The 17,770-nt window shown below is 44.5% G+C and overlaps 1 protein-coding gene across 21 annotated transcripts in view; it reads left to right on the top strand.

The window, feature by feature from the left end:
- PCDH15 (protocadherin related 15) overlaps positions 1 to 13,531 on the top strand; it is a 643,743-nt gene extending 630,212 nt beyond the window's left edge. For 20 of the 21 annotated variants that reach the window (XM_088168755.1, XM_088168745.1, XM_088168754.1 and 17 more), the window contains 5 exons: positions 4,972 to 4,993; positions 6,494 to 6,532; positions 7,236 to 7,309; positions 8,219 to 8,351; positions 12,659 to 13,531. In XM_088168755.1, the coding sequence (XP_088024881.1) occupies positions 4,972 to 4,993; positions 6,494 to 6,532; positions 7,236 to 7,309; positions 8,219 to 8,351; positions 12,659 to 13,210 (820 nt within the window). In that variant the 3' untranslated portion in view covers positions 13,211 to 13,531. Of the gene's footprint in view, positions 1 to 4,971; positions 4,994 to 6,493; positions 6,533 to 7,235; positions 7,310 to 8,218; positions 8,352 to 9,439; positions 10,877 to 12,658 lie in introns of all 21 variants that reach the window. The other variant, XM_088168758.1, reaches the window with a different exon arrangement.
- The last annotated feature ends 4,239 nt before the right edge of the window (positions 13,532 to 17,770 follow it).

Here is a 17,770-nt window from a genome sequence, read left to right as displayed (position 1 = left end):
GTCAGTGGCCAACATGTACAGCCAAATAGACAAGAACCATCTGCTGCCCAAGCACGTCCCCAAGCTCAAACCGGCCCCGACCCCGGAGCTCCCGACTCCAGAAGCCACAGCCGAGCACAACCAGCAGAACGGGAACTTGAGCTGTGTTGTGGAGGAGCTGGAGAAACGCTTCCCCTCCCAGTCGACAGCTCTGTGATGCTCACAGGTGGATGTTCCCTGCTTTTTTTGAGCGGGAGGACTCTAATGCAGCACACAGTATCTGCCTCAGACTCTCCAGAAATCCTGACTTTTCCCCTTTTCTCTGCTGTACACGACTTACCCACTCCCAATTCGAAATGGAGAGACATTGTCCTTCCTGTTTGCTCGGAAATTTGTGATGTAAAATATAATTCTCCAAGTTGTTTTCTCAGAACTACATCTTGCTGGTTCTTAGTCTGTTTCCTGGAAATTCTTGGGGGAAACTGTCCATTTTTACCCCAGGATATGGCATAGATGGCAGCGTGCTCGATGCTTCTTTAAGCAACCTTCACTATAGGTAACATCAGTCAGATTTTCCTGCAGCTGTGATTGGAATCTCTTGCTTTGCCCATAAAACACCCCACCTGGAAAGAATCTTCTGCCACATATTGGGCATCAAAGCAAGGAAGGCCTGGGAGAAGCAGGCTCAGCTTCGGTGAGCCAGGCTCTTGGATGGGTCTTGAACAACCTCAGATGGTGGCCCTGCCCATGGGATGAGCTTTAAGGTCCCTTCCCACCCAGGCATTCCATAATTCCATACTGCATCTCCCTGCTCCGTGGGCTCTGCTCTGCTGACGTTTTCTGGTAGCTCAGTTCCTGCCTCCAGTCAGAAGAAGGGTTTGCTCTTGGTTTCTCAGCAAATGTGGCTGTGTCCCCACTCCTGTTCTCCATCTTCTGCCTTCCATTCCATTTTTTTTTACTTTGTAACTGCATGTGAAAAGTTTATGTTTTGTAAACTCCTTTCATGTACAATGCCTTTGTTGTTTGTTTTTTATGATTTTGCCTGTGCATGTTGTTGCTGTCTCTCTTTAATTTCCATGCTGATCTGTCATGAGCTGAAACATCTCAATTAAACTGTAATAAAGTCACTCTGATTAGTGTCATCAGGTGAAGGGTTTCCAAGTACTTCTAAAAATCCACATAATGTGGATTTACTTACCAGATTTTTAGCTCGCAGTTGTCTAAATCAGATCTTTACATTTACATAAATATGTCAATTATAAATGTATATATAAAGTAAATTAGCTTGTCCTTTGAAAAAATGGTAAGTAAAAGCAGTTTGGGCATTTAAATGTTTGGTTCAACTTGCAAGTTTCCTTTCAATCCTTTGCCAAAATCTAAAAAAGTTCAATATGATAACTTCGAAAAACCAAAGGAAAAGGCAAATATTACCTAATGAAGCAAAACTAAAACTCCAGTTCAGTATCAATGTTGTAATTCTGAGCAAAAAGGTAATTAATTCTTTATCAGACTGTTTGTCAGACTCAACATTTCCCTGGTGCTTGGCTTTTTCTCTTTTCTCCTGTTTTTTGTTTGTTTTTTTTAAGTCTGCAGTTAGGACATGTGTGGATGCTTCAGTCAAAAGCTGCTCAAGGTAGTTTATCTTTCTTTGTCCCAGTGCCAAACTCCATGAACTCCATCCCACAAGTTCTGCTGATCCATTAGAATTTTCCTTTACTTAAAACCCTTGTTGGTTGTAGGATCAAGGTAGGTGTAGGAGTAGCTAAATGTGTAAGGGGAGGGATTATCCTATTATCCTATTTTTGCTGAAACATAATCTGTGTCATTTAGGAGATGTGCACATTTTTGATGCTCCGTTCTCCAAAGGTGGCACGACTGCAATGTTTTAATCATATTCCCAAAGCTCAGCATCTATTAGGTAGAGAATTTTTAAGATTGAAGAGCCAGAGTGGGAATATGACTTAAATGTTCCTCTCTGTGTCCTGGCCATGCTGCTGGCAAGGAGAGAGTGGGAAGAGGGCAGAGATGGGCATGAACAATTATTGGGCCACTCATGTTCAGAGTGGATCAACCCCAAAGACAGAAATTTAAATTTAAGTACCCAAGTTCCACTTTAGACTTTGTAAACAGTGGCTGTCATGCAGATCTTTACATCCCCAATGAAATATGACACAAATAGTACCTGATTTTGTGGTGTGTAAGGTCACACAGCAGAAGTGGAGGTGTTTAGTCATTCACAGCATAAACTCCAATGTTTCAGTTTGGCTGCAATTAATTGGGATGTTTCTTGAGCAGAAAGAACGGACATCACACAGAAGTCCCATTTTAAATATTTAATTTCATCATTTCAGAACAGTCTGGGAGGGGGTCATGGCACTCAGCTCTTCACTAATGAGGAACATTTACTTTTTCATTCTGGAAATCTTTAGAAGTTGAAAACTTTGCAAAACTGGATTCATTTTGTCTGGATATAATGCAACCTTTGTTCTCCTGCTGGCTTTTTTAAATAGCCTTTGTTTAAAAAATTACTCAATTAGACTGGGAAAGAAGCTGTACCAGGGAAATTCTGTCCCATTGAAATGTCTGGATGCTGCAGGGGAAATTGTTTCAAACCAAAAGAGGAGAAATTTTAGATGGGATATTGGGAAGGAATTATTCCGTGGGAGGGTGGGCAGGCCCTGGCACAGGGTGCCCAGAGAAGCTGTGGCTGCCCCTGTATCCCTGGCAGTGTCCAAGGCCAGGCTGGATGGGGCCTGGGGCACCCTGGGATAGTGGAAAGTGGGTGGAGGTGGAAGAGGATGAACATAAAGGTAATTTCCAACCCAAACCATTCCATGATTCCATGTACTGCAGTTCTGGAGCGCTACAAAGGATTAGATCCAGTATAGGAGTTGGTAACAAGTTGAACATCTGTAATAATTCATGTTTATATTATATATAACTTACCCCTCCCAGGTTGTCTGATTTAGTCAGTTGGGGTCCTCTGTGACCCTGGACGTATCTCTCATCCTTTCATCATCAGCTGGATGGGGTCAAGTCCTGAGCAGGAGCAGAGTGGATCACAGAGGCATCAGTATAGACCTCTTCCATGCAAAGCTGGAATTGAACCACGGTGTTAACATTACTCATCCTCTTCCCAAATCTGTTCTCAGTTCCAGCTCTGAACTGCAGGAAAATCTTCATTTTAGGAGCCAGGGCAAACTGATACATAGTTTCTCCCTCTGAGGAGTATCTGCAGTATTTGGGATTTGTGATGATTTTACTTTTGATATGAAAACAGATTTAAGTTATGGAAGAGTAAACACCCACTGGGATGCCAGGAATTGGGGAAAAGATTATTTGGGCAAATCCCAATTCCTCTAACCTCTTTTAGCAGTGAAAGGTCATCATATCTTGTCCATTTGAGTTCTTTCTGGCTTTGTCTCTTCGTGTTCTAGCTGTGCTGTTACCCCACATCCTCACAGGCTCCATGGCCTCACTTCCCATTCCACATGGAAAATTCCCAGGCTGCAGTGAAGTCTGGCTAAGAACATTCCCCTGAAGCCCTCCCTACCTCCCTCTGTGGAGAACTCTAATTCCTTCCTGGAAACAAATGATGTTGTCCTGACCTTTGTCTTTGTGCCAGAATAGATCCTTGTGCTGTAGTGAGTGAATGGGTATTTTATGTCTTTTGGGGACTTCTTGTTCCTTCTAATCATGGCCACACAAAAGTACTTGAGAAGTATCAGCAAAACTCAGCATGGTGCTATTTTTATGAAAGTTGAATTCCAGATTTAATTAGAATTACTCATATTATGCCTTTAATCTGCAATATAGTGCAATTAAGAGTAATAGACTTCCTTCTCCTCAGACCTCCTTTATCTGAAGATAGTTGTAGGCGATATGGGAACTAAATCCAGCATTCTTTGAGAGGGCTTTGAAAAGTCACAGATCATCTTTGGATGATAAATCTTCATTTAAGCTGGCCATGAGGTTTATATTATATAGGCGACAGCATTAATTCAATGCTGATAATCAATTCCATGTGCTGAATATTAATAGGAAGATTTAGAGATGGGGATATTAAAGAATTCAAAGGATTTCTCTGGTCTTTATTATTTATTTAGTTTAATTAAAGACCTCCCCATGACTGCTGGCTGTCTCCTAGGTTAAGCCTAACGTAATTTTGAGCATTTACCCTTTCCTTCTTAAAAACCATAATAAAAGTAATCCAGACTTATCCTTAAGAAAAATTCCAAGGCCTAAATTTTTGTTCTCTAGTTTTGCCAAAATCATTTCAATTTTTCGGGCACAAAATGTGAAAATAAAGAACTTGACAGACATAAATGCATTGGTCATGCCCAGGAATGGCTCCGAGAAAATTAATTAAACCAACAATAAGTTCCCCATAAAATGAGAAGCACAAAGCCTGTGGCTAAACAACTGCAGATAGCAAAAAAAAAAAAAAAAAAAAAAAAAATCTACCTCCCCTCCACTGAGCAAATGTTAGGAAAGGTGTAATTGGAATGACAATGTTGGTACAATAAATTAGTAATACAAGCTCCAGGGCGATTCCTGATGGATATAGAAAGTCCAGGAGTAGGAGAAGTTGTTTCACTGTTTGAGCAGACGTGTGAGGGACGAGTTCCTCTCTGGATGGTGGCACATTGGGGAGGGGATGGGGCAGGGGCTCTCCCAATCCCCCTTTCCCTTTGTTGAGTCTCTCTGGATGCTCTGGCTCTTTGGGATTGGGGATTTCTCCTCATCCATTCACAATCCAAAGCAAGAAAAGATCCCAAAGCTTCTCCAACCTTTCCCATGCAATAATCACTGTGTCCAGAGCAAACCAAAAGAAAAACATATTCAGTATTAGAGATATGTATTTCTTTCCATGTTAATTATATTTCTAATTACATTTTCTTTCACCCCTCTCCAGCAAGAATGGCAATGGGCATCTTTGTGCAAGCTCACAGCATTATACTAATATATTTCTTTTCTTTTTCTAACTTCTAGGCGAGGATATGCACAGCAAGAGGTAAGGCTGGTGCCCAATTACCTTTAAAATATTGATTTTACCATTGTGCTTTTCCCATGCAGCCCAAGAATGTGGTCAGCAGGGGAGTGGGGGAGTCTCACCTTCTACTCTGCTCTTGTGACACTCCCAGCTGGAATTCTGTGCACAGTTCTGGTTCTCCCAAAATAAGGACATGGAATTGTAGGAGCAGGTCCAGAGGAGGCCATGGAGTTTCTGAAGGGTCTGGAGCATCTTCCTTGTGGAGCCAGGCTGGGAGAGCTGGGAATGTTCAGCCTGGAGAAGGGAGGTTGTGTGGAGACCTCACAGCTCCTTCCAGGGTCTGAAGGGATACAGGGAAACTGGAGAGGGAACTTGCATCAGCAACTGGAGTGCCAGGACAAGGGAAGATGGGTTCAGACTGACACAAGGGAAATTTTGGTTGGATATTTGGAAGGAATTGTTCCCTAGGAGGGTGAGGAGGCCCTGGCACAGGGTGCCCAGAGAAGCTGTGGCTGCCCCTGGATCCCTGGAAGTGTCCAAGGCCAGGTTGGACACTGGGGCTTGGAGCAGCCTGGGATAGTGGAAGGTGTCCCTGCCCATGGCAGGGGCGAAACTGGATGGGCTTCCAGGTCCCTTCTAACTAAAACCACTCCATGACTCTACGAGTCTGTTACTAATATTCTTCTTATAAATGATGACTTTCTGCTGAGAAAAGTGCTGGAAGGTGTCCCTGACATGGCAGGGGGTGGGATGAGCTGAGTTTTAAGATCTCTCCCAACCCTAACCAGTTTTGGACTGTGTCTTGTGGAACTCCCAGGTACTGAGTGCTTTACAGACCAGAAACTGAAAGTGATTCAAGAAGTTCATGAGCCGTAGATCCCCTGGGGGCTGAGATCCATTGTGGCAGGAGAGCGACCTCCAGGCTCGGAGATTGCTGCTTAACCAGCTGCCAGAAGCAGCTTCCCACGGAATTCCCTCCACTCCTGCTGTGTTTCCCAATGTCACACCCAATCACCTGCCAGGCAGGGATGGGGCTCCTTGGACCTTCCTTGCAGCTCTTCTGCTCCTGAAGTATAGTTTTCTCCAGAAATGAATAACAGGGAGAAGAGTTTTCCTTCAATACAATCTCATTTAATAATTGGAAAGTTCTCCAAAATATGTTTCTATCATAAAGGTTGATATTTTCCTCTCTTTGCACAGCTGGTTTGTGTCTCTTAATTTAAATACAGAAGTTACTTCTCTTGGCCTTTGGTAGAAGTTCTTGAGATAAATACGTCAGACAATCATCACAAAAACTGGAAAGCTGATTTTATATTTAGGCAAAAGAAATAGTGGACTGTGAAGGGATCTTACTGCATCAGATGCTCAGTGTTCTCACAGGGTATGGAAGTATCCAGCTGCCTCCCATAAAAAAGTTCCAAAGGACCTATGGTTTCAGCATTTATTACTAATCTTAGGCACCAATCACCTGCGCTTTAATCGTTACTGTCTAATTAACCACTTTCTCATTTTCTTTTGTAGCAACAGCAGTTGCTGAGACCTTCTCTTCTCAGACCAGAGGTATCACCATTTTTAATTTCTTAATTGTTCTATAAGTTTTGAAATGGCTTTTGCATCATTTTGTAATAAGAACTTGTCTGTCTCAGCTAATTTTTCCCCCTGACTCTTAGATAAAAGCAGAGTTCTGGCATTGTGAGCCTAGTTCTGTTATTTTAATTAAATACCTTAAATTTATTGCATCTTGGTACTTCCAAGGCCAGATTGGATGGGGCTTGGAGCAACCTGGGATAATGGAAGGTGGGACTGAATGGGCTTTAAGGTCTCTTCCAAACCACTCCAAACCACTGTGATTTTCCCCATGAGCATCTTTCAGTGGCTCCCACTGGCTTCATCTCACAGTTTCAGATTTCCAGATAGAGTGATTCTATTGCTCTCCAGCTGCTATCTGATTTTTTCCTGATGTCAGTCAGCTGCTGATGGATTACTGCAGCTGGAGCTGAGCTGAGCCGTTGGTGCTGGAAGCTTTAGCACCTTGCTTTGCAGTGCAATTGCAAATCTTTCTATTTCCAATCTTTTAGGCCCAAAATTGTTCCCAGAATAAGCAATAAGAGCAAATGTGAGACATTGGTATTTTTGTGCTAAAGGATGGGGACCATTTCTGCAGTCAGAAGAAGTAATTACATAATAAAGAATAATAAAATCAGTAATTACATTTGGGCCTTTTTCACGTGCTTTGCATTCAATCAGTGTTTCTCTTTTCCAGGAGCTGAGTATGGAGTCTGGAATTGATCCAGGGCAGGAATACTATGGCCAGGATTACTACAGTTACGAGCACGGGTATAGTTCCATTTTTCCTCTTTATTTCTGAAAGTGCTGCTTTTCCAGGCTGGTGATGTTTATTATTCCAGCAGTTAATCGTGGGACTTCCCTTCACCTCAGGATTACTTTAATCTTTGTGTCCACAAAGGCGTGAACCAACAACAAAACTCTTTTCAGAGGTTAAGGGAGTGTGTGATAACTCCCTGCTTCTTCAGAAATGTCATTATTCCACTTACAGAGTCTACATCTCGTCCCTCATGCTGGGTTTATATCCTTTGTGTGTGTATTTCTGCTTCCCAGGAGATTAATTTCCATCACCTCCTCCCCTCCCGAGTTCAGGGATTATTCCTTTCTTCTCTCAGTTTCCAGAGAGCTGATAGCCTTTTAAATTTTCCTCAAAAAACCCTATCCTGCCTTGTAGCCTTTTAAATTTCCCTCAAGGAACCCCATCCTGCCTTGTGGCCTTCTAAATTTCCCTCAGAAAACACCATCCTGCCCTGATGGCCTTTCAAATTTCCCTCAAGAAACCCCATCCTGCCTTGTTCTGATAAAGCCCATTGGACTGCAGGCACTTCAGGAATTACTGCTGACTTTCTCCAGAACTAATCCCAAGGAAGCTGCTCTTTCACTCCATGATTATTGACAAAGATCTCCAAAAAAATCAGGTAGATTGAAGGAAGGTTGATATACTTAGAGGGGTCTTGACTGAGCCAACAGACCTCAAAATTCAGGTACACTAAGGAGCTTGTGGCTGTTGGAACAGAAGGATGTCGGGGATTTGGTTACCGCTAAGGAAAAAAAGGAGGGAGAAAAAGCAAGGAAAGTCATTTCCATCCCTCTGAATGTGAAGGTTTGCACTGTTGGCTGTGTGATGAGAGGGGTGAACACATTTGGGCCCATCCTGAGGAGCTCTGGTGTCCCTGGCAGGTACGAGCTGCCGCAGTATGGGAGCCGTCGGCGCCTGCTGTCCCCGTCGGGAATGTACGACGAGTACGGCGAGGTCGTGGTGGAGAGTGACGGTGGCTACTACTACAGTCCCCACGGGCCAGCAGCAGAGGAGGTAAGAAACAAACTCTGGAGGGCTCATTCTGTCTCTTTAACAGCTTGAAGGGCCACCAAACCTCATCAGCTGTATGCTGGAATTGATTAGAGTTAGGTTTTTTGTAGATCAGTGTTAAGCGTTGTTGTTGGCCCGTTGTTGGTGACCTGTAAAGTTTGTAAGCATTAAATTCCTTTTGTTTTCTAGGCATAAAAAAGAATTGCCGAGTTTCTGTTAGTATCCACATCTGTTTTTAGTTCAAAGAAAATTCCACTTTTTGGTAATTCCGTTTTGTTTCATTACCAAATAAAGAAACCTTCCAGTGTTTGTAGGGCCCTACGAGGAAGCTGGAGGAGGACTCTTCCGCAGGAACTGGGCTGACAGGACAAGAAGAATGACTAAAGACTGAAAAAGGGAAAATTTAGGTTGGATATTGGGAAGAAATTCCTCCCTGTGAGGGTGAGGAGACCCTGGCACAGGGTGCCCAGAGAAGCTGTGGCTGCCCCTGGATCCCTGGAAGTATCCAAAGCCAGGTTGGACACTGGGGCTTGAAGCAGCCTGGGATAGTGGAAGGTGTCCCTGCCCATGGCAGGGGCGAAACTGGATGGGCTTGTAGGTCCCTTCTAACTAAATCCACTCTATGACTCTACGAGTGTGTTACTAATATTCTTCTTATAAATGATGACTTTCTGCTGAGAAAAACAGTACCTAAACTCATTTGCCATAAAGTTCACAATGAAATCTAAAAAAAAATTTAAATGTCAGCAGCAATCAGAAGAAAGTCAATGTAAACTTTTCTTTTGAGAAAAAAGTCCAATTTTCATAAATGCCAGATCTTAATCTATTATTAAATGAGAAGACAGAACACTACAGTGTTTTCCCCATTGCAGAGTAAGGTAGTTGTGCATTTCCAGACTATTCTAGAACTTTCTAAAACTAAAATTCCAAAACATATCTGATAACTTTGTTAAGAAAACTGTTCTAAAACGGGTGAGTTCATTTTGATGCTGGGAAATAAATGTTGCATCTGTTCCTGCCCTATTTTAAGGTACAGGTTGTCACAATAACTTTCTTTCAAGTGGTAATCAATTAATTTTCATAATTTGCAGGGCATGAGTCCAGTCAGAGGCCCTCCCAGCAGAGGTATAAGCCAGGCAGCAGGGCCTCAAATGGAAGGGAGACCTGTAGGTGTTGGGATGGACCTCAGCCATGGTCCTGGAAGAGGATTTAGGAGCAGCCAGGGAAAAAGAAGGCTAAAGGCAGTGATGCATTTAAGTCGTGTGGCAGTCAGTGCCCACAAACCTGTAGGAAGAGCTGAGTCTGCCCGTTCCCGGTGGAAGAAAGCAAAGATATTCCCGATGATCCTGCAGAAGGTGAAAGGTAGGAAAGATTCCAGCTATGCCAAGCTGCTGTCAGCTCGCCAAGCAGATGGGGACAAACCCATGATGATCAGGGGAAGCTACTTCCAGAAATCCACGGATGACAGGCCCTCCATGAGAAAACTAAACCACGTGTTGAAGCGCATTAGCATCTCCAGGAAATTCCAGGAGGGCCTTGGCAAGGATTTGGCACATGGAGAGGAAGGGTCTGAGAGGGATGAAGCCAAGTCGGGAGTTTCAATCAGTATCACAGCAGAGAGTGAGCAGGAGGACAGTGACTATGAGAAGAGGAGGAAGAAGAGAAGGAGGCGCGCCTCGGATGAGTCCTCTGAGAAGAGCAGCAGCTCCGGCTCCGAGTCAGAAGACAAAGACTACTTGAAAATAACCCTGGATCAGGATGAGGCCACGGAAAGCACCGTGGACTCGGATGAGGAAACTGGGGATGTGGGGGATTCTGATGAGGACTCTGAATCCAGCTCCAGCAGTGAGTCGGAGGAAGACTCATCGGAAGAGGATGATGATGAGGAAGAGTCTGAGAGCGATGAGGATGGCAGCCTGTCCAAGAGCTCATCCACACGGAGCTCCTACAGCAGGTCAGGGACCAGTGAGTCCAGCAGCAGGAGAAGCACGGATATGTCCAGTGTAAAAAGCAGGGCAGGCAGCTCCCGTGGCAAACGCTCCAGCCAGAAATCTGTGAGCTCCACTGCCTCAGGTAGTGACAGGGACACGAGCTACAAGAAAACCTCGGGATCCAGCTACAAGAGCAAAACCTCCTCTGCCAGTGTGGAAATAGAGGACACCATAGAAGAGGTGTCAGAAGAAGAGGAAGAGGCAGAGGAGACAGCAGATAACTCAAACAAGGTGGTTTCTAAAACTGCCAATGCAAAAGCTGCTGCTGCTGGAGAGGGCAAGGGAGGACAATCAGCTGCTCCTGGGGAGGAGAGTGAAGAGGAAAGTGAAGAAGAGGTTGATCCAGAGGACAGTGACAGGGAGGACACTACCAGTAAGAATGAATCTTCTTGCCTAGGCAGTGAAATCAGTGCAACTTCCAAAGGTACCACAGGGACAGAAAGCTCAGGTAGTGCCACTTCTGGGAAAGCTGCCACGACTGAGACTGAGCCTCAGAGCTCTGACACCGACAGGAAAGGAATGAAAACAAGGAAAAAGGTGGCCCAGGAAAGCAGCCAGTCCCAGTCAGATGAGACCCTGGGTACTGGAATTACAGAGTCGGAGGCCACGGGTGATTCCACCTCCTTTTAAAGAGGAGTGACAGTAGGTGATGGTTTGCAGTGAGGAGTTGCTTTGTTTGCTGTGCCTTCTGTGTGGTCTTTCCTAAGCGATGCTGACAGGCTGGAGACAGCCAAAAGGAAAGGACAAAGCGTATTGATCCAGCATTTCACTGTCCTTGGGAGAGAACTGTGGAAAACCAAACTAGTTCCAGCCCTGTGGATATATATGTAAATATATATATACACACACTATAGATATACCCAGCCATAGATATAGAAAGTTTCATTTTCATGGAGCAATGAAACACGGGATTTAGGGAAGAATGGGAATGAGGAGGAGGAGGATGTACAGATTTCAAAATCATCCATGTTTTCATCTTATACATTAATATTGTATTAATACATTTGCTAATCTTCAGGTGAATTCTCTGCTGTCAAGGTCAGCTCTATTTGCAGGGAGAACAAGTGGAATTGCAGCAAAACAACATTCCCAGAAGTGCAGGGGATAATTGGGACAGCTGGGATTGGGCTGTTTCTGGATGACAGAATTCAGGTTGCAAACACCAGTGACGCATAAGCCAGGAATGCTGTAGCAGGAGGACCAAGTGAGCTGGGTCAGGAAAGGAAATGGATTACATTTCCCAAACTCTCTGCCTTTCCTGCCTATCAGTACAGTGGGTTTGTTTTATTTTGTTTTATTTTGTTTTGTTTTATTTTGTTTTATTCAAACATCTCTTTGAACTCGAGCCATGGCCACTTACCTGCCCCTTTGCATCCCCACACAGCACAATGTAGTAGCTATGTGCAATGTTTTAATGTCAATCCCATTTAAACTAAGCAGGAATAGATCCACTGGAATATGTCCGTGTGAAGAACATTGTCTGTCTTTCCCAGGACCAATAAAATAGACATCTAAGTAATTTTTACCAAGTGTAACTTCTCAGAAGCTGAAGACTAATCTCCTATTTGTACCTTGCATGATTTTCTTCCTCTAAAAACTGGCTTTTCTCATGTTCTGTGTGTGTTTTGCAGTGGAGGCTAACTGTGATGGCATCTTAGTGTATGAATTATTCATTCAAGAAGGGTAATAGCTCTTTTCAGTATGCTGCAAGGAGGCATCTATTTTTAAAAGATCAATTATAAATTATAATAACTAGGGGGGGGGTTGTGTGCTCACCATAGAGGAATCACTGCTACTACAAAATCATAGCACCATGAAAATTGTTTGCATTAATTCTTTGAGAAAATATGTAAGTTATATAAATCTAAAGCCTGTTTTCTCCACCATCTTCCTGAGCATTTCCACTGATCCCACCTGTCTGGAACAGTCACAAAGCCTTACACAGAGCTGTTCTTTTTGTAACCAGACAGTTTGGCCAGCGCTGTGCCTGAGATTTTCCCTGGTGTACGTCCTGGGATTTTCTCTGCTGGATGTGTGATGCACACAAATCAGAGCTACCCAGTGCACGGAATTCACAATGCAAGGGAAGAAAACTTCCAAGGCCTTGCTAGAATTTGCACCTTGGAGTAGTTTCCTAAAGGTATCTCTCACACAGCCCTCACTTCCTCCTCAGGGCCCTCCAGTTTCTGCGCACATCCCAAGGGAAAAGATGCAAAATTAATAGAAATTGATGAGTGTTATTAATCAATGAACAGAAAGGGCAGGGAGATGAAGAAACAGTGCTGGGTTGCACTGACATTTCTTTTTGTTGTCTAACAGTGGGCCAAAAAGAAGAGGATCAAGTTGGTGGTGGACCCAGAGTACGAGAGCAGCTCCACGGGCGAGGAGAGCGCTCCCGACCCCAGCCAGAGGAACCGGCCGAGCAACGCCGGCTTCCAGCCCAGCAGCAATGGCAACATCTACATCGCCCAGAACGGCTCCGTCGTGCGCACCCGCCGCGTCTGCCTCGGCAATAACTTAAAAGCAACGTCCCCAGTGAGGCTGGGGAAGCAGTTCAAGAAACTGGACAAGCTGGCGGTGACACATGAGGAGAGCGTCCCGCTGAACACATTGTCCAAGGGACCATCCCCAAGTGACAAAATGAACTCCAGGCCATGCAGTGTCTCCTTTTCCTCTACTATAGGGGCCGAAAATGTAGTGACAAAGGCCGGGGCGGCCAAACTGAAAAGCACAGACGAGCAGGAATCAGTTGTTGACCACGAGGAAGTCAAGGAGCCCTTGGAGTCTCATAGTGAACACACACAGTCTGACGAGGAGGAGCTCTGGATGGGCCCTTGGAACAACCTCCACATACCAATGACAAAACTGTGATTTTAGTTGATTTTTTTTAATTTCCATTTTTACTTCGGTTTATAATAAACTGCGCTTTTTATTGTCACCCAGGGGCAGATGTACGGAGTTTGTATGGTGCACATCCGTAGTCCATGACAAACGGCACGCTTTAAAATTCCCAGACAAAATTTGCACTCACATTTGGACTACTGATCCATTGTCCTCCCCAGTTTTGACAGGCTCCCATTTCACTAAACACTACTTGGTTTCAATTAATGAGTTCTTTTTGGAACTGGAGTTCTTGTTTAATAAACAGTAAACTACTAATAAATGCACAGCCCCCTTTGGTTTAACCCTCCAGACAGTTTTATACCTGCCTGGCTTTGTTTTTCTGTATGGTACTTGTGGCTCTACTGTCTAGAATTGGGAATTGTCTATTTATGCTCAAGATTTATATCCGGAGCTCTGCCTTCTGACCTCAGAGTAATACATTAAAAAGAAACCCATCCAAGTCAATGGAGTAAATCCTCGGCTGCTGCTGGAATTTGAGTCCCAATTCCAAAATCAGAGCAATTTATGCAAACAGTGCCCAGCTGGCAAAGTTATGGAATCAAAGTTCCTGAGATTACAGCACTGCCACTTAGAAAAGTGCAAGAGAAGCTGAAATAAGATAAAAATTGCAAAGAGGAAGGCAACGTGTAGCAATTAATCTTATTCAGAGCTACCTGGCTGTGGTTTGTTCATTTTCTTTTACAAATTAGCTCGCTCCAATTTTCTTCTCCGGTCAATTTTTCATCTTTTCATCTCTTCCCACATCAGTTCTGTTTGCTTCTTTCCATGGTCTTTAGCTCCAGCTTTTATGCTTTATCAGTAATTGTCATCCTATGGCTGTATTCTTCTGGAATAAAGCAGGATGATCCATGAGCCTATGATAGGGGGAGGCACTAAAGAGGAATTAATGGGAAGAGGATGGATCCATTCCCAAGTCCAGCTGGCTGGTGGGTTAAGCAGTGTCATCACCATTCCACTTTGGTAACTTTGAACACAAACGTGCTGAAAAGACAAATGGATCCCACAAGGAGGAGGAGAAAAGGGGAATATTTTTTGAGGTGAACGTGCACAAACAGATCTGGGAAGGGCAAAGGGTCTCAGGACACGTACACAACACAGAGTTGTTTCCAAAAGTTGTAGTACTCATTACCTGTGAAATACATGACATAAATTCAGGCACCTGGTTACAATTTCTGGTTTTACCTCAAAGTTTTGAGTGTGTTGTCACAGCTTAGGCAGGGAGCTCAGAATTTTCATTGTTTGTTGTCACCAACACCCAAAAAAGACAAAGAAAAGTTATTTTTTCCAGTGTGAAGCAGCAAAGGAAAAAAGCAGAACCACTTCACATGAGAAAAGTGTCCTGTTGTGCTGTGCAAACTTTTTTTGGGGTAAAATCAAACCAGTTGTAAGAACAACCTGGATTCCTCTGGAAAGATTGGAAGAGCCAACAGATAAATGTAATTAGTAAGGAAGAGATTGGCATCACCATTCTCCCCACGTTCCACAGCTCACTGTGAGGTCTGGGTGAGGACAGATCTGCTCTGGCAGTAAAAGGACTTTCTGCTGCTGTGGCTGTGTTGGTTTTCCCTTTGCCCAGATTCTCCCCCAGCAGATCCCTGGGAATGTTCGTCTTTGGGAGCTGTCTGCATGTGGTGTCAATGTGACTTCTCTGTCCAATACCTCCTTCTCAAGCTGAGGTTTCTGACCAAATATTTTGAGCAATGGTGCTTGTTTTCAGGCATGAGAAATGCACTGTAGCCTCTCACACGTGGGGAAAACAAACCCACCTGATGTTTCTTTTCCCTAATTCCTTTTTCTTGGCATATTTGCACTTGGGACCGGCACTAAAACATCTGTTTGGAGTTAAGCTGGAGGCTGGACATACAGATAAGACTGATGGAAGAAAGAAAAAAAAAATCTATTCTTTGAAACAATGAGTAAAATGTTATATTTTAATCCTGTTGAAGAAACTGTTATTATTTCACTGCCTCACTTTTTATTGCAAAGTCTGTCAGTTCTATTCCTTCTATTCATTAGGGTTGTGGACTTTCTATAGGAACATTTTCTCCTAATTTGCTGAGGGAAAACAGAAGTTGTTTCTCTATTTCTAAAACAACTGTAGCCCTGGGAAGGATCCTGGGGCTGGACACTGGTGGTCAGTAGTGCTGTCCATGTTTATCCAAGGGAAATTCCATCCCCATCAGTTCTTTTGTGCTGTCCAGGTGCTCAGAGCTTCCCCCACAATGCAGAGAGATCAGAATTCCCACTTTTTGTAGCAATGGGGGCTGCGTTATCTAAAATTAACTCAATTTTAGCTCAACTTTTAAAATTGGGAATACTGTGGGGAAAACTCTCAGATGTACAAGATGGGGGCTGTGGGTTTTTGTTTTTTTTTTCTCTTTTATTTTCTGGGGGTGTCATCCTGTCAATTTGTTTTCTGGGGATGCCATGCCATGAGTAACTCTGGATTTTAGGCTATTAGCGGGTGCTGGCAGCCAGAATCAACAGCAGGAACCTCATAGATTGAGCCAGTAAAAAAAAAATCCCTTTTATTTCCCTTTGGGAAGCGAGGCATTAGTCCAGCTTTGGGTACAGGGAGTAGAATTCCAGATCTGTGCCATGGGATGTAATTTAGAGCTGTTTAAGCACCGAAATTTGTTGGGCTGAGGCAAGGCATGAGCAGCTTCCCCTGAGTGGCAGAAGCACTCACTGGCGGATCAAGGTGATAATCACCGCTCCTGCCACTGATTTAATTCCTACACTCCTCCAAACAGGATTCTTAGGAGGCTTAGCACAACATCTAGTATATTTTCAGACCAGAGAAGATCCAAATGAGAAATTATGGGGTTGTGGCAGGGCAGTGTAATTCCCACTGGGAGGGAAAAAGGAAAGCAAGGTAGAAAATGGAACTATTTCTATTTTCTCCCTTGTTTAAGTATTTACTGCTGCGAGCAAGACTATAAAGAAAGCCCCACAGATCTGTCAGGGAAATAAAATATTAATATTAAATATTTTTGTATTAATGGTGGGGAGTCTCTGCACCCAGGATTTGGAGCAAGTGTGGTCGTGGTGGGTTACAAGTGTCAGTCTTGGGTCTACAAGTGTCAGGCAGAAATGTCCCAGCACAGTCACTCAGCATCCTCCCATGACAGCTTGAATCCTTCCAGAACCTGGAAAATAGCCAGTAAAATGGAAAAAGGATTGGAAAAAATAAAATGTGGTTTTTTAGCAAATGGTAGGGAAACACCCAGTGGGAATGGGCTGTTTTGGGCCATGGAAATGCTTCCTGGGAACTGTCACACATTCCAAGGGAATACCACTTGATGAGTCCAGGAGTCTCCCAGTGCATAACAGCCATGGTGGTGGTTGTCTCCAAGTTCCTTCTGAGTGATACTCTCAGTGCCTGGGAAGTGCTTCTCCATTTTCCAGCAGTTTACTTCACTAAATGCCAGGTGTAACTGGAAAGGTTAAAATTAGGCATAATTTCCAGCTGGTGTATGGGGATAAATGGTTCTCACCTTGTTTTCCTGCACACACTTGCTCACCCCTCAAATGCTGCTGCAGAAATGGTAACTTTAAAACTCTCCTGAAGGAGAGGGCCAACCAGAGGGACATGGACAAGCTCCAGAAGTGGCCCATGGGAATCTCATGGGGTTTAACAAGACCATGTGCTGGCGGTGCCCCTGGGTCAGGGCAAACCCCTGGGATCAATTGAGGCTGAGGATGAGCAGCCCTGGAGAAGGACCTGGGGGTGCTGTGGGTGAGAGCTGAGACCCAGAACTCCCCCTGTGCCCTGGGCTGAGCCCCCAGTGTGGGCAGCAGGGGAGGGGGGGATTCTGCCCCTCTGTCCCTGTGCTCAGGTGAGACCCCACCTGCAGAGCTGCCCCAGACCTGGGGCCCAGCACAGGAGAGACCTGGAACTGCTGGAGAGAGCCCAGAGGAGGCACCAGGATGATCAGAGGGATGGAGCAGCTCTGCTGGGAAGAAAGGCTGGGACAGCTGGGATTGTTCAGCCTGGAGAGGAGAAGCTTTGGGGTGACCAAACTGTGGCCTTCCAGTGCCTGAAGGAGCTGCAGGAAACAGAGAGCGAGAGAAACTCTGTACAAGGAATGAAGTGTCAGAACACAGGGAATATCTTCCCAGTGCCAGAGGGCAGGGATAGATGGGATATTGGGAAGGAATTGTTCCCTGGGAGGGAGGCCCTGGCACAGGGTGCCCAGAGAAGCTGTGGCTGCCCCTGGATCCCTGGAAGTGTCCAAGGCCAGGCTGGACCTTGGGGCTTGGAGCAACCTGGGAGAGTGGAAGGTGTCCCTGCCCATGGCAGGGGTGCAGTGAGATGAGCTTTAAGATCCTTTCCAAGGGAAGCCATTTCATGATTCCATGTTGCTGAGTTACCATTGTTTGTAGCCTGAGGAAGATGTGCATTTATTACAAAGCACTGTTAGACATTAAGCTTTGATAAGCCCAAAGAACAGTGCACTTTATCAGATGAATTTTGGAGGCAGCTGGCTCTCAGAAGCCCATTAGATGAGAACTGAGTTTTGCCTT

The sequence above is a fragment of the Sturnus vulgaris genome, chromosome 8 (genome assembly GCF_052056855.1).
Source record: "Sturnus vulgaris isolate bStuVul1 chromosome 8, bStuVul1.hap1, whole genome shotgun sequence".
NCBI classification, from domain to species: domain Eukaryota; kingdom Metazoa; phylum Chordata; class Aves; order Passeriformes; family Sturnidae; genus Sturnus; species Sturnus vulgaris.
Note: the sequence above shows the minus strand (reverse complement) of the source record. Positions and strands in the feature narration are given on the sequence as shown.